This window comes from Antedon bifida, chromosome 7 (genome assembly GCF_963402885.1).
Source record: "Antedon bifida chromosome 7, ecAntBifi1.1, whole genome shotgun sequence".
Classification (NCBI taxonomy): domain Eukaryota; kingdom Metazoa; phylum Echinodermata; class Crinoidea; order Comatulida; family Antedonidae; genus Antedon; species Antedon bifida.
In genome coordinates, this window is record NC_136232.1 from 14,646,229 (window position 1) to 14,662,732 (window position 16,504).

Here is a 16,504-nt window from a genome sequence, read left to right on the forward strand (position 1 = left end):
ATTACATTTGTCGAAGATGCTCTCCGTTGAATAATATCATGAGAGCGTGTCACGTATTCTTGCTTTTTTTAACTGTTCACTTATACGTACTTATGTTTATTTCTATGGACCAGAGATTCTGAATTATTAGTTTTTCTGTTAGACAAAGTTGTTAAGATTCAAGGCAACGAATGTTGTGAAGATGATGAAGACAATATTGTTGAATCGAAAGAAGACAGGACGAGACAGCAAGTCGCAAGCGAACGTAGTGTTTTAGCGGATAGCAAGAAAACAAACTTTGGAAAAGAAAGTTCTCCAAAGGAGGTTTCGCAAAAAGTAAGCTTTTAATTATGGTTTCAAGGTGATCAGATAAAAGTAGTTAGGATGATAATAAACAAGATGAAAACATAGGATAATGGATCTCGCCGAAACAAAAAGCACCGTAAAAAGAAAGCTTACCGACTCGGCCTACTGCAGTCACCCAAACTCCATAGCTGACGTAGACAGCTGGAAACGTAACAAAGTGTTTCAACAAGAGAACTAATATCGATAGTTCTTGAAAGCACTGTAAGTTGACATGCCTCTCGTGGCATTCTCCAATGGCTTCCAGATTGCAAATTGTAATACTTTAATTGAAAAATAAAAATACTGTATTGAAATAACTTATTTTGATTGTGATTGTGATTTCAAAGTTTGCAGAAAACGTAGGTAGTGTAGATCGTCTAAGCGATGGAAATAATTCAAAAGAAGATGCTCATGAATCTCAAAATAGTAAAAATGATGACAAGAATGAAGCGAACTTACCAATAACGGATGTCGAAAATAGGCCTACAAGAGCTGTCATACCTGCTCCTTCAAAAGTAAGTTATCATTAGTCAATTGTTTTAACGAGCACCTTGACCTTAATTGACAATGACCTGTTTCCAATCATTATATTTCAATTTAAGTGGTCGTTTCAAGAGAACTAATATCGATAGTTCTTGAAAGCACTGTAAGTTGACATGCCTCTCGTGGCATTCTCCAATGGCTTCCAGATTGCAAATTGTGATACTTTAATTGAAAAATAAAAATATTGTATTGAAATAACTTATTTTGATTGTGATTGTGATTTCAAAGTTTGCAGAAAACGTAGGTAGTGTAGATCGTGTAAGCGATGGAAATAATTCAAAAGAAGATGCTCATGAATCTCAAAATAGTAAAAATGATGACAAGAATGAAGCGAACTTACCAATAACGGATGTCGAAAATAGGCCTACAAGAGCTGTCATACCTGCTCCTTCAAAAGTAAGTTATCATTAGTCAATTGTTTTAACGAGCACCTTGACCTTAATTGTCGATGACCTGTTTCCAATCATTATATTTCAATTTCAATTTAAGTGGTCGTTTCAAGAGAACTAATATCGATAGTTCTTGAAAGCACTGTAAGTTGACATGCCTCTCGTGGCATTCTCCAATGGCTTCCAGATTGCAAATTGTGATACTTTAATTGAAAAATAAAAATACTGTATTGAAATAACTTATTTTGATTGTGATTGTGATTTCAAAGTTTGCAGAAAACGTTGGTAGTGTAGATCGTGTAAGCGATGGAAATAATTCAAAAGAAGATGCTCATGAATCTCAAAATAGTAAAAATGATGAAAAGAATGAAGCGAACTTAACAATAACGAATGTCGAAAATAGGCCTACAAGAGCTGTCATACCTGCTCCTTCAAAAGTAAGTTATCATTAGTCAATTGTTTTAACGAGCACCTTGACCTTAATTGAACATGACCCGTTTCCAATCATTATATTTCAATTTCAATTTAAGTGGTCGTTTCATAAGGCATACAGTAGAACTCCTCCTTTGGGATGCCCTTGTCAGGGACACCTCTATTAAGAGGACATTACTGTGTGCAAATGAGGCACAATATATGCCTTATCACACAAAATAATTACGGATTATGAAATCGCTGCACATAGGTTTGCACTAATTTGAACAAAAATTTAAACTTAAAAACCCTAATTTTATTTTAAGAAACAATGTCCTCCTGGCCCGGCCATTCAAATTATAAAATCTATTTTATTTTTAAACATACAGTACAGGTGTTTTTTTTTTTGCATAAACTTTATAATAAGTAAATTACAAAAGATTTTTTTATGAATGTCATTGTTTACAAACATATTTTTTTAACATGTGCACCTATACATTTAAATCAGATACATTTTTTCTGATGTTTTTATAAAAAGGACAATAAAAAAAAAACGAGATATAGGGTTTATTTTATGTATTTTAATTGTGCGTTTTAATGTTACAGAACTTTCAAACCAAAATACAAAACGGAGATTGTAAACAGTTTAGAGATGGCTATCCCGTAAGAAGTATTTAGATCATTTTTTTGTTTTTTTTGTTTGTTGTACGGTATTTCATGAGTGTTCAATTTAAAACCACTAGTTGTGTCTCAAGGTGTTGGAATTGGAAAAACAAATTTTGTTTTTTTAAGCAACTCTTAAAATGTTTGGTACTCGGTGTACATAAATTATATTTATATAGTACTGTATTTTTTGCTCCCTACACACGGAGTATAAAATGTAATACAATGTATTGTTATTCAAAAGAATATGAGGAGTGAAGATAATGAAGCCCTTAACGACAATTGGCTTTTCTACCAGAATGAGATTAAATTCAAACCAGAAGGTACGTATAATGTGCTTTCTGTTTGGTAATAACGATAGGCTTATACATAACGAGATACGCTTCTTTTTCTGCAACAACAAAGATCAAATTGATACGATCTCTTTAGTATGAATTCCACCAAGCGGAATTGCAAGTTATGTGTTTCACTAACTCTAACTGTTTATACCTTATAATATACGGTAATATATATTATAATGTTGCGGTAACAGATATTAATTTCTCACTTATATAGGTGAGAATATTGATGTAATTCATGAGAAGTGGAAAGGAAATTATGACGTACTAGAGTACAATCATAATTACATACAATGGTACGATGTTTTGCCAGCACATTAATTGTGATTATTATCAGCAACATTTATCACTAATTTTCCTGTAAACCGTAGTGTACAGTTTTGTTTTTTAATTTATGTCTTTAGGCACATTAGGCCAAGGATTACCAATAGTAAATTAATCACTGGCCCTACCAGATCGGTGGTAAACCCCTTGTTACAGGGGCTACTTTGTGAACCAATTCACCGGGGTAACCCCCTACTCGTCTCGAATGATGGGTTGTTTCAAGTGTAAACATGGCGTAGGACTTATCCGAGAAGACTTTTTCCACTACCATGCCGTTAATGCGGGCTCTTTGGTACGGTAAACGGCGCCCATTCCTTAAAAGCTCAACCATTTTGACTCGCTTACATTGAGACCTTCTCTCAAGCCTCTTCGTGTTGTTTGAACCCACGCTGTGTTTAAATCACTTGATGTACAAGACTTTGGATTATGGCCTCATATTATAATAAAAAAGAAAGAGGATATTGTCAAAAAGGACAATAATTAATTACCGTAATAATCAATACTCAATATTTTTCTGTTTTTTCAAAGGTTGTTCCCAATAAGAGAAAAGGGAGTAAATTGGTATTCGCAAGTTCTACAGCTTCACGAAGCAAAGGTAGGGCCTACGTGCTTTTGTTGTGAATGCACTTTTTTAAAAAATAACAATAGGCCTAATAGATGTAAAGTGACTTCAGATAACTGAACCAAAATATATATCTTCTAGAAAAATTAAGTTACTTAGATGTTGAATTGAAAAGAAAAAAAAGAAAAAGAAAAGAAAAAAAAAAGCCCCTCTATTTGGTCTGCAAAAGTAATCTCTAAAAGAAGCCCATCTCGAAATCAAGCCCACTGGGCTTCTTTTCAAGATAGACTATTTTGCATATCAAAGGAACAAGACAATACCAGATTTTGTGATGCAGATATAATGTATGATCTAGTTTTATCATACATTCATTTCAATTTAAAATGTTATTTTGACAGGAAATTGGCAGGCAGTATTGTAGTAGCAATTATTAAAAAATATATATACAGTATTTATAAAAATATATAATAATATATAACAAAATTTACAACATTCATTCGAAAAGAAGCCCCTGTTGAGCCGTGAAATGTGCAAAAAGTCACAAATGTACAAACAACCACATTTGTACAAATATGGCACCCTCAAATGTGCAAATCTGTAAAAATGTATAATCCACTAATGTGCAAACATCACGCCGTCAAATGTAAAAACGAAAAGTTTTGACGTTAAATGTGCAAATAAAATTTTACAAATGTGCGAATCGTTTATTTCAACCAAAATCATTTATGAAAAATGATAATCTAATTCCTATAGTCACGAGTTTTTCTAACAATGTTTTCAAGATATAGCCACTTACATTTTTAATTGTAGTACAGGCTGAATAATCTGTTATTCTGTTAAAACCACACAATGATGTCTGGGGATGCAGGACTGACACGTGGTCGCTGCTTGCTGGAGAGGGTAATCCATACTGTTAACCTGAAGTCCCTTATAGTTGTCAACACATTTTGCCTTTAAATGTGCAAACAACCACATATGTGCAAACATGGCAAAACACAACAAACAACTTTTCGTTTTTATATTTAACAGCTTGATGTTTGCACATAAGTGAATTATGGATTTTTACAGATTTGCACATTTGAGGGTGCCGTGTTTGCACAAATGTGGTTTTTGCATATTTGAGGGCAATATGGTTATTTGCACAAATGTGACTTTTTGCATATTTCACGGCTCAACACTATCAACATTACCACAACAGAGGTCGACACACGTATAGTGAGTTGGACACTCTCATAATATTCCTGGAATGAAAGAGATACAATCCCACATAATGAATTTAGCCGCATGAGGTTAATTTTTTTCTGCTTCAAACTTGCTGCAATAATATTTTCCAAAAAAAATTGCTAAACCCCGCAAACCTCCAAAAAATATAGAAAACCCCATCGAATCAACATAAAAGTGTAGTGTGCTACATGATATATCAATTAAAACAAAGGTACAGTTTTGTTGTTAACTGCTTATTTTTGGGGTAAGACATCATTTTTGACCATTGAACACTAAACTCTAACATATGAAGCCTAAAATGTCATGATTGTGCCCAAACTTAACATGTCTTTGATCTCCTCCCCGTTGACGACGAACATGGCAACACCATTGTGTCGTCATCACACGAACTGCCGAATCGCCTACATATGGTGTTGTAGATCCGCCACGAATTTATTTTCGTGAAGCATAATGTCACTATTCTATCAAAACCTCCACAAAACATAGTTCTAAAAAGGAATTTGTTTTTGAATTTTTTTTTGTAAATGCATAATGAATTGAATAAATACCACAGATATCAGTAAAATATAAATACTAATAAAATAAAATACTTTGAATTATTTCAACGAGGTTTTGTCATGGTTTTGTAAGACATTTCTAGGAAATCCATTCAAAAATCCAAGTGCTGTATTTAGGCTATATTACATTTATTGAAGAAATTATTCTTTTATGACAGAGAATTCAAAAGGATCCGGCTGCCCGCAAGAGATTTATCAATAGCTTGGAAATGATGTTGGGATTTTACGGCATTATAATTAAATTGATAAAAGGTTCCTATAAACTGTGTAGATCTGAAGATTTTGAAAGCAGATTTAGACATCTTAACCGGTAAGTTCTGTTTCTCCGTATTTATGTAGTAATAATATATTATTATTTATGATGATGTGACTTATTCGTAACAAGCTCTTTGACTTTTCATTTCAACCACTATGTAAAGCGCCGCTGATTATGAGTTTATCATAGAAAATGTGCGCTAAGTGGTAATGTTAATTTTACTATTATGAGGATCTTTAATTATTTTTCATTAAATTGTAATGAAATAAAATTGAAAATAAAATAAACAATATGAATGTGAATGGAAATATAAATATAACCCTAACCATCTTACGGTTTCACACGAAATAACGAAATAGTTTGTTTAAAAAGAAAATATTTCGTATACTTATAACAGAGAATGGTGATTGTAGGTAAGTGTTATACTGCATTGATAGCATAACATTTAAATACATTAACCAAAATAGTGGCCGGCAGTCTATGAACATGCAATATAACTGAAAACTATTTATTCTTACAGTTCCTCTCATAATTACCTTCGAATTACACGTATTTTTAAATCTATGTGTGAGTTGGGATTTGAAGAGATGCAGCAGCCATTGATTTTATTTTTCTACAATGAAATATTTGAAACGAAAGAATTGAAATCATCCGTTAAACGTAGCTTTTTGACATACTGGCTTCAAACTATAAAAAATGATAATCTGAGGCTTTATATCGAAGAAAAATCTGACTCCAGTGAGTGGTCCAATCCATTTAGTGATGATTGTCTTATGTTGCCGCTATCATTTGCTGACATTAAAAAGGATGAAGACCAAAAACAGTACAATAATCAAGAGAGAGACACAAATGCGGAGTGCGAAAAGGATGACGAGAGCGAAAAAGTAAAAGGTGATTAGAACATGTACTGCATAATTTAATGCAATGCATTAACTGACTTATTCTATTTACAATACATTAATTGTAAAAAACATAGGCAGTTACTTGAAAATACTAGTTGTCCATGGCGTATCCGGATATTCACCCCCTGGACATTTACCCCCCGGAAAACTACCCCCCGGACAACCACCACCTGGACAACTACCCCCTTAGGACAACTACCCCTTTAGGACAACTACCCCCGGACAAATACCCCCCGGACAACTACCCCCTTAGGACAACAACCCCCTTAGGACAACTACCCCCTGGACAACTACCACCCGGACAATTACCCCCTAGGAACAACCTGACTCTGCAACAGTGTATAATAGGTAGTTGACCGGGGGGTAGTTATCCTAAGGGGGTAGTTGTCCTAAGGGGGTAGTTGTCCGGGGGGTAGTTGTCCGGGGGGTTGTTATCCTAAGGGGGTAGTTGTCCTAAGGGGGTAGTTGTCCTAAGGGGGTAGTTGTCCGGGGAGTAGTTGTCCGGGGGGTAGTTGTCCTAAGGGGGTAGTTGTCCGGGTGGTAAACATCCGGGGGGTAACTGTCTAGGGGGTAGGTGTCCTAGAACCGTCCATGGATATAGTATTGTATATTTCTTCAATGATTTTAACAATATTCATGTACTACTAAATCAGTTACACAATTTGTTGTTTTGAAAATATCAGATTCAACTCCTGTTCATGATGATAATGATGATGATCAAGGTATAAACACGAGAGGGCAAGACGAAAGAGCCGACGAGACCGAAAATACAAAAGGTGAAGTGAATTGCGCCACATACTTACAATACATTAATTGTAAAAAACATAGGCATTTACTAGAAAATACTAGTTGTCCATGAATATAGTATTGTATATTTCTTCAATGATTTTACAATATTTATGTACTACTAAATCAGTTACACAATTTTTTGTTTTAAAAATATCAGATTCAACTCCTGTTCATGATGATAATAATGATGATCAAGGTATAAACACGAGAGGGCAAGACGAAAGAGCCGACGAGACCGAAAATACAAAAGGTGAAGTGAATTGCGCCACATACTTACAATACATTAATTGTAAAAAACATAGGCATTTACTAGAAAATACTAGTTGTCCATGGATATAGTATTGTATATTTCTGTAATGATTTGAACAATATTTATGTACTACTAAATCAGTTACACAATTTGTTGTTTTGAAAATATCAGATTCAACTCCTGTTCATGAAGATAATAATGATGATCAAGGTATAAACACGAGAGGGCAAGACGAAAGAGCCGACGAGACCGAAAATACAAAAGGTGAAGTGAATTGCGCCACATACTTACAATACATTAATTGTAAAAAACATAGGCATTTACTAGAAAATACTAGTTGTCCATGGATATAGTATTGTATATTTCTGTAATGATTTGAACAATATTTATGTACTACTAAATCAGTTACACAATTTGTTGTTTTGGAAATATCAGATTCAACTCCTGTTCATGATGATAATGATGATGATCAAGGTATAAACCTGAGAGTTCAAGACGAAAGAGCCGACGAGACCGAAAATACAAAAGGTGAAGTGAAATGCGCCACATAGGCTACAGTACTCCAATATTAATCATAACATCGACTCAAAAAACATTCTCCTTAACAAGTAAAGTATAATGTATTTCAATTTTTGAGTTTAATTTTCGCATCACACGTGTTATTTTGTCTCGTTTCAACGATTAGGCCTAAAGATATATTTATTCGATTGCACGGTCAGCGTTTGGTAAACGTTGTAGGCCTACAATGTTTTCGCGGTTAAAATCCAACCTTTAAACTCATAAACATTCATTGTATAATATAAAAATGTATTGTATTACATATTGCAAACGAACATAAATGGTGTTTTTTTTCGAATTTTGTACTGTATATAGGGGATTGTGGTCTGGTCAAGTTTTTTTCTAGAATTTGCAGAAACATTGCTGGTAAGAATATTATCTTTTTAAAAATAGAATATATAGTGGCCTTATAAGGCCGATATTCCACTAGGCGATTTTTTTCGCGCGAATCGTAAGCGTCAGTTTATATCCATGCGTTTCTCTCTTTCAAATCCCTCTCTACGCATGCGTATAACTATAAGCTATTACTAATATGTATGGCCTGGTTTCTCAATCAATCAAAATCAACATTTATTTCCAAAAAGGTGGCGTTACCAAAAAAGCAAAAGCTTGTGTCAGGGACGCCAAAACACTTAATGTCCAAAAACGTTAATTGGTTCCTCACACAAACTAAAAACAACTACTAATAGCATAAATCTCAACATTGAAAATACTTCTATCAGCTCTGTCACATCTTACAAACACCTTGGAATTATAATTGATAACACTCTTACTTGGAAATCGCACACTTCTGCTTTATGTAAAAAACTAAACTCAACTAACTTCCTTCTTGCTCGCACCTCTAAATTTGTCAACCAGTCGACATGTCTTCTCCTCTATAATGCTTTATTTCTTTCCCGCTTTGATTACTGCTGCTCAGTCTGGGGTTCTAACTCTAATACTAACCTCTCTAGTAAACTACAAAAAATCCAAAACAGAGCCCTACGCATTATTCTCAAACTTAATCCTATGTCACACCTCTCTGATGATCACTTTAGACTAGCCCATACCATTCCTCTTCAGAAAAGACTCCACTACCAACTTGGTTGTCTTACTTTCAAAACCCTAAATCTTCTTGCTCCTCAAGGCTTATGCCATCTCCTCACTAAAATTACGGCCAATGGGAGAATGACCACTCGTCAAATCTCAAAAGGAAATCTTCACATTCCTAAACCTACTCTTGAAATTTTCAAACTCTCTTTCAGTTACAAGGCCCCTCATTTCTACAATGATCTTCCTCTATCTATCCGCAATTCCTTATCCTTTTCCTCTTTCAAAACTAGACTTATGACTTTTCTCAAAACTGTGTAATCCTTTTCCAGATTTTAATTGTAAAATAGTAGATCTAAATTTTTATTTATATATATATATTTTATATTTTGCTTAATTTAACATTTCAGTTATTTTCTATTTTTCAAATGTTCTTGTTATTTTTAGTCTTTTGTAATTAATTTTATTTTTTTTCTTTTACTTTTCTGTTCTTGTTGTTTTTTGTATATTGTATCTGTTCTGAGGGTCACAAATGATCAGCAAATGCTGGATGGATCACCCTCATTAAATATGGTTAAAATAAAAAAAAATGAAAAAATAAATAAAACATTCAAAAGCAGAACATATAAAATAAGACACAGAAATGAAAATAACAATAAAACGAAAAGCTCTTGGTTTTACCTTTTGTTTTTAATTTTTGGAACTTTGCCACTTTCAAAACTATAAGAAATTTATTATCATTTTTTTAGACACTTCTTTCTTTTCCAGTCTGTTCCAAACTATTTGTATATTGAAAGAAATGTTTTTTTATTGTTATTTTGATTTGATTGATCGGATTACATATCCATAGCCAACAAATTCGCCTAGTTAAAATCATCTTAAGAGATCATGAATTCGTTTCCGACATAATGTTACCTATGGTTTTAGAGTAGGCCAATTAGATGTGGATGCAAAAACACCTCAATTAGGCAGTTATGACGTATTAAAATATATTTGTAAATGTCCCTTTAATTGAATTTAAATTAAGAAGTATGTACTGCTTACTATTCCTTTAGGTTATCGACGTAAGCGTTCTTGCGCAACTAGTTTATTTTAAGTATCAGAGAGGGAGTATCAATTTGATCTATGTTGCGCGTGCCTACAAGATTGAGATGTAGTAGGCCTACTGTCGCGGCCGTACTACACCATCCAATCAAAACCCCAGTGGTCTAATGGTTAGAATATTTGCATCAAGCAGAAGTTTCCGAGATCGAATCTCGACTGGGCGGCTTTTTTCATTCTTACCTATTTACGGTTTTAGATTTAATTAATCAATTCTCAGTATATCAAATGTTTTCATACAAGAACTTTAGTATCCAAATATACTATTGTCCTCCACAATTCTCAAAAGAAAATTGATTAAGCCATAAAGAGAATTGGATTTAAAATTAAATAGTAATTTGACTTATTTACGTACGTTCTTAAGCACTAACAGCATTAATGACTGTTAATTCATTGTAATATTACTGTATTATTGCTTTCAGGAAAATTAAATAGCAATTGGTTATGTCCGTTGTGTTTGTGTTCTGGTCTATTCGGTAGGTATCATCGACCTTTTTGTGAAAACGTATTCAAACTATTCAATACCCGGTCTGCTTCAAAGTGACTGCCATCTGAACACTTTTCCATATGTTGACAACCAGTGGGTGTAGGTAACTTTGGTGTCATATTACTCAAAAGACCAATATTTATATTCACTCTAATGGAAAAATGACCGGAAATGCCTGTTTTGACCGCCTACATAGCAAAATTGGTGTCAAAATACTCAAAAGACGTCTATTTATATTCACTCTAATAATGGTAAAGTTTCAGTAAGAATGACTAGAAATGCTTGTTTTGACCGTATTGTTTACTTACATCTACTAGTTGTCAACATATGGTAAATATTGTTAAGGTGGCAGCCATTTTGTAAAAAAACCCAATCGGGTTAAAGTAGACAGGGGAAACCTGAGGACATTCAGTATGTTGTTCCAGACGGCATTAGGGACTTGCATTTGACTTTAACAGACTGGGTTGACAATAGAGATTTGTTGCGTCTGATGTTGATCGTAGTGTTCGAGTACACGTTACACTCGACTTTAACAGACTGGGTTGACAATAGAGATTGGTTGCGACTGATGTTGATCGTAGTGTTCGAGTACACGTTGCATTCGACTTTAACAGACTGGGCGGACAACAAAGATTGGTTGCGTCTGATGTTGATCGTAGTATTCGAGTACACGTCTCGACTTTAACATACTGGGTGGACAATAGATATTTGTTGCGTCTGATGTTGATCGTTGTGTTTGAGTACACGTTGCATTCGGCTTTAACAGACTGGGTGGATAGAGATTGGTTGCGTCTGATGTTGATCGTAGTGTTCGAGTACACGTTGCATTGGGCTTTAACAGACTGGGTGGACAATAGAGATTGGTTGGGTCTGATGTTGATCGTAGTGTTCGAGTACACATTACACTCGACTTTAACAGACTGGGTGGACAACAGAGATTGGTTGGGTCTGATGTTGATCGTAGTGTTCGAGTACACGTTACTCGACTTTAACAGACTGGGTGGACAACAAAGATTGGTTGGGTCTGATGTTGATCGTAGTGTTTGAGTACACGTTGCACTTGACTTTAACAGACTGGGTGGACAATAGAGATTTGTTGCGTCTGATGTTGATCGTAGTGTTCGAGTACACGTTGCACTCGACTTTAACAGACCGGGTGGACAATAGAGATTGGTTGGGTCTGGTGTTGATCGTAGTGTTCGAGTACACGTTGCACTCGACTTTAACAGACTGGGTGGACAATAGAGATTGGTTGGGTCTGATGTTGATCGTAGTGTTTGAGTACACGTTACACTCGACTTTAACAGACTGGGTGGACAACAGAGATTGGTTGCGTCTGATGTTGATCGTAGTGTTCGAGTACACGTTGCATTCGACTTTAACAGACTAGTTGGACAACAGAGATTGGTTGCGTCTGATGTTGATCGTAGTGTTCGAGTACACGTTGCACTCGACTTTAACAGACCGGGTGGACAATAGAGATTGGTTGGGTCTGGTGTTGATCGTAGTGTTCGAGTACACGTTGCACTCGACTTTAACAGACTGGGTGGACAATAGAGATTGGTTGCGTCTGATGTTGATCGTAGTGTTTGAGTACACGTTGCACTCGACTGTAACATACTGGGTGGACAACAGAGATTGGTTGCGTCTGATGTTGATCGTAGTGTTCGAGTACACGTTGCATTCGACTTTAACAGACTAGTTGGACAACAGAGATTGGTTGCGTCTGATGTGTATCGTAGTGTTCGAGTACACGTTGAACTCGACTTTAACAGACTGGGTGGACAATAGAGATTGGTTGCGACTGATGTTGATCGTAGTGTTCGAGTACACGTTGAACTCGACTTTAACAGACTGGGTGGACAATAGAGATTGGTTGCGACTGGTGTTGATCGTTGTGTTCGAGTACACGTTGCACTCGACTTTAACAGACTGGGTGGACAATAGAGATTGGTTGCGTCTGATGTTGATCGTAGTGTTTGAGTACACGTTGCACTTGACTTTAACAGACTGGGTGGACAATAGAGAGTTAGTTTTACGAATATCAAGCATTTCAATAATGGTAACCGACCGAAAACGTCCAAGTCAGAACGTCCTTCTAAATCCTTTTACTCGAGTCATTATCATTCCGAGAACATAGAGAAGGTGGAGCGAGCGAAGCGAGCTCATCCTTTAGTGATGGTAAATTGTGCTTAATTCTGACATAGGCGAGCACAATGGAAAAACTTCGAGACAAATCTCCGCCTTGGATATCTACCTCATCTATCTCAGATGTACCGCGAAACGTAGATTTGATAACATTAGTTCTCACTATTACGATATTGTTCCATATTTCTATCTTAGGAAGATGTTATAAAGGGTTTTAAAACAAAATTTCTGATTTCATCGGTAGATTTTCAATCGCACGCGGTAGAAGTAATGTACGGGTTCACGTTGAGTCATCATCTTGCATCTTCCTGGTTTCAACTATGTTGGCCGTTGGTGGCGATAGCCATTTTAGTTTTTTGTTTATTTTCGGACCGCGCAGTAGTTAGACAAATAAAAATTATACTGCAAATTAATAAAGATCAAATTAAATATATTCATAAAGCATCGGAGAGTATATTGGGAAATAGTATATAAAATTACATCGGGAGAACTGATAAGACCTTTTATTTAAAATCAAGTGAGTGGCACGAATAACCTGTCGGCCATCTGTGTCCCCGTTAGGACCCTGGATCCTTCTGACCATGTTGCAAGTCGTCTTCCTTCTTATGCCGAAACGACCCACTGTGTCGCGGAAGTTAGTTTCTAAAGAAGAACTAAATAATGTATTAATTATGCCAATTAGGATGGTATTTATTTGAATAAACGAGGGGAAGCGAGCTCACCCTCTAGTCATCTCAAATTTTCTGTATACGCCGCCATCTGGAGAAAAATGTACGAAGACATCTTTAAAAAATTGGTACAAAAGAAAATGAAGCAAACAAAAATTAATGAATGAAGGCTATTTTTGCAAAACAAGGTTTAATTGGATGCGAAGACGAACATGATTTCCAATAAATGTCGATGTTACTAAATAAAGGGAAAGAATCATTAAAGAAAATCCCGATTTCTTAGAATTTTACGGAAAATTAACAGCAAATTTGTTAAATTACGCTATTTGCCGCAGAAATCAAATGGTTGCCGTTTGATTGGAAGAACAATTTTTGCTAGAGTATTAAGTTAAACAATATATTAAATTAGCACCTAATTGTTGGCATTAAAAGTACCTGACCTGATTTACAAAATGAATATCCTGAAACCAACAAGCACCATTTATGAACTTGCATGTTTACTTTCATTATGTACCTGTATGTTACTTGTTATGTTATCGTTACCGTTTTTGCCATACGAAACATGATAAAACATGACAAATGAAAGAAATCGCGCAATCGATTAGTGTATTTTTTTTAGATAAATCATGAATAATACCACCAAACTTGCTAGTAACAAAAATACATCGATAGTGCCTTACAGTTGACCAGTGAATACAATACACAAGAGACACGGATGAACGCGTTCGTTTCGTTACTATTATGATGATAAAACGCATTCGATTCTGGGACTGCGACTGCGAGAAATTCAACTGACAGAATTAGGCTTTGAAATTTGTAATATACCATTAATAATCAATTCCAAGCAGGTAGCTGATCTCTGGTGGTAGGATTTGTTGCTCTGGCTCCTGGCAGGTATCTGGTGGTGTTTAGTAAAGACCGTAACGGTTGTGATTTTCTTTTTATGCTGAAAATTATTAAAATTTGCTCTACCAGAAAGCCTAAAAAGTTAATATTGGTGTAACTGTACCCTGGCCGATTATCTATGTACAGTAATTGAAGAAGGGAAAAAATATATTGATACTGATGTCTTAAGGGATGAAAAAAGTGCCATATACAAGTATTGTTTTCCTTTATTTAAATATCTCTATGCTAATTAACAAATACATTAAAAAATACCTACCTACCTACCTTATTTTTACGCAAACCTAGTAATTGTTAAAGGCCTATTTAATGTATATACTACAAGTCATTTTAATTTAAAAGAAAAATAATAGCCACAAAGAAAAATTTAAATCGTGTGTAAGTGTTTCAATAATTGTTTGTTTCTGCTGTTAAAATGCTGGCAATTGATGAACTTTGTTTTTCATATATAAAAAAAACAGTACTTTATTTAAAAAAATGATTGTATTTTATGTTATTCTCAGTTCTTCTCCTGGTTCTTCTATGGCCTTGGAAAGATGAACAGAATAGGTTTGTTTCACCCCATTTTCCAATGTCTACTATTCACTTTCAATTGAAAATCATGTGTGTTCTCATGTGCACTGACATTATTATGAAAATCTATCTACATTTTCTGTGATTATGCTTATTGAATTTAGTAAAGACAATTACTTTAACTTCTATGTAAGCCATACATTTTTATATAGTCATGTGGCTTAGCGACTTAATCGTTACACGGCGGACAAAAGCACCAAATTTGGCATGAGGCTTCTTTTAGACGTACTAATTGATTTTTGCCTAGGAGAGCCACCCGATCAGCTTCCGATTTTCCAAGATGGCGGCCAAAATCCAAAATGGCTGCCAGTAAATTGGTATATCATATATCTCTGGCTGTAAAAGTTACAAATAGACAAATAATGTACTGAATCAAGAATTTCTGAGGTCAGTAAAACCGATTCAGGAAATATTATATAAAGTGAGTGATGGCGCCCAAAAATAAAAATGGTAGCCATTGAAATTGAAATACATATAATCGTATACAAAGTCACAAACAGTCTAATCCTAATGTATTTTATTCTGCAAATCAGAAAGAAAGTGCAAGCATTAACATTGCATTTTTCTTTGACCTTTGACCTCAATTTGAATATTTAATCCAATTGAAAACAAAATAACCATATCTCTGCAACGCTTACATTAAATTAAATAATTTTAGTGTCAAATTCTTTGAAAGATGTATATTAATATTCGTCCTAATGGAAACATTTGTCAAAAAATGGCCGGAAGTATGATTTTTGGTATTTTTAACCTTTGACCTACATGTCATATAACTTGGTAACTAACAGTTGGACAAACTTTAAATAGGTCTCAAATTAATCAGAAGATGGATGTTTCTATTCAGTCTAATACCAACTTTTCCAAGAAAATGACCCAGATTCTTGTTATTGACCTTTGACCTGAAATGGTAATACATATTTCTACATCTCGAAAACTAGTGGTCGTAAAAGTTTTTTTATGAGAAATTGTTAAAAAAATATATATTTATATGTTTTATAATAAAACAGTATCTATGAAAATGTAAAAGAATCCCATTTATGATAACTAAATTTGTAATTTGTTAACACCCAATAATATATTTGTTATGTATTAAATGTGTTATATTTGCTGATTTTAGGCACTTAACGTAAATTTATCTGAACTATGGATATTTAATGTAAAATTTGTTTTCTTTAATATAGAGAAAATGTAATTATCTATCAAATAAGACCATTTAAAAAGAAATTCTGACAAAAACTTAATTAGTTCCAGGTAAAAAAGTGTACTTTTTTTAACAGCGACCTCAATCTTTATTTTCCCAAAACAACCACATTTTATGTGGTTTCAGAAACTGAACTGGTTATAACTTTTTTTTTAGATTTTTTTTACAGCAACTTGTAATTTACATACCACCTCTACTATTTATTTACAGCTACTTCATTTACATATTACTTCTGCCGTCCACAGATACTGTTGGATTTGGATTTTTCCCACCATCTTTGCAACGAGTGACCTATATTATGTAC

The 16,504-nt window shown here is 34.5% G+C and overlaps 1 protein-coding gene across 4 annotated transcripts in view; it reads left to right on the plus strand.

Annotated features, from left to right (window-relative positions):
* Positions 1–16,504, plus strand: part of LOC144849189 (uncharacterized) — a 30,859-nt gene that overhangs the window by 12,900 nt on the left and 1,455 nt on the right. Inside the window, exons 2-17 of one of the 4 annotated variants that reach the window (XM_078706222.1) lie at positions 143–315; positions 672–839; positions 1,096–1,263; positions 1,526–1,693; positions 2,274–2,330; positions 2,575–2,653; positions 2,886–2,964; positions 3,521–3,587; positions 5,494–5,645; positions 6,112–6,482; positions 7,177–7,269; positions 7,440–7,532; positions 7,704–7,796; positions 7,968–8,060; positions 8,406–8,456; positions 10,643–10,696. In XM_078706222.1, coding sequence (XP_078562348.1) covers positions 143–315; positions 672–839; positions 1,096–1,263; positions 1,526–1,693; positions 2,274–2,330; positions 2,575–2,653; positions 2,886–2,964; positions 3,521–3,587; positions 5,494–5,645; positions 6,112–6,482; positions 7,177–7,269; positions 7,440–7,532; positions 7,704–7,796; positions 7,968–8,060; positions 8,406–8,456; positions 10,643–10,696 — 1,959 coding nt within the window. Of the gene's footprint in view, positions 1–142; positions 316–671; positions 840–1,095; positions 1,264–1,525; positions 1,694–2,273; positions 2,331–2,574; positions 2,654–2,885; positions 2,965–3,520; positions 3,588–5,493; positions 5,646–6,111; positions 6,483–7,176; positions 7,270–7,439; positions 7,538–7,703; positions 7,797–7,967; positions 8,061–8,405; positions 8,457–10,642; positions 10,697–16,504 lie in introns of those variants that run through there. The other 3 variants (XM_078706223.1, XM_078706225.1, XM_078706226.1) reach the window with 3 other exon arrangements.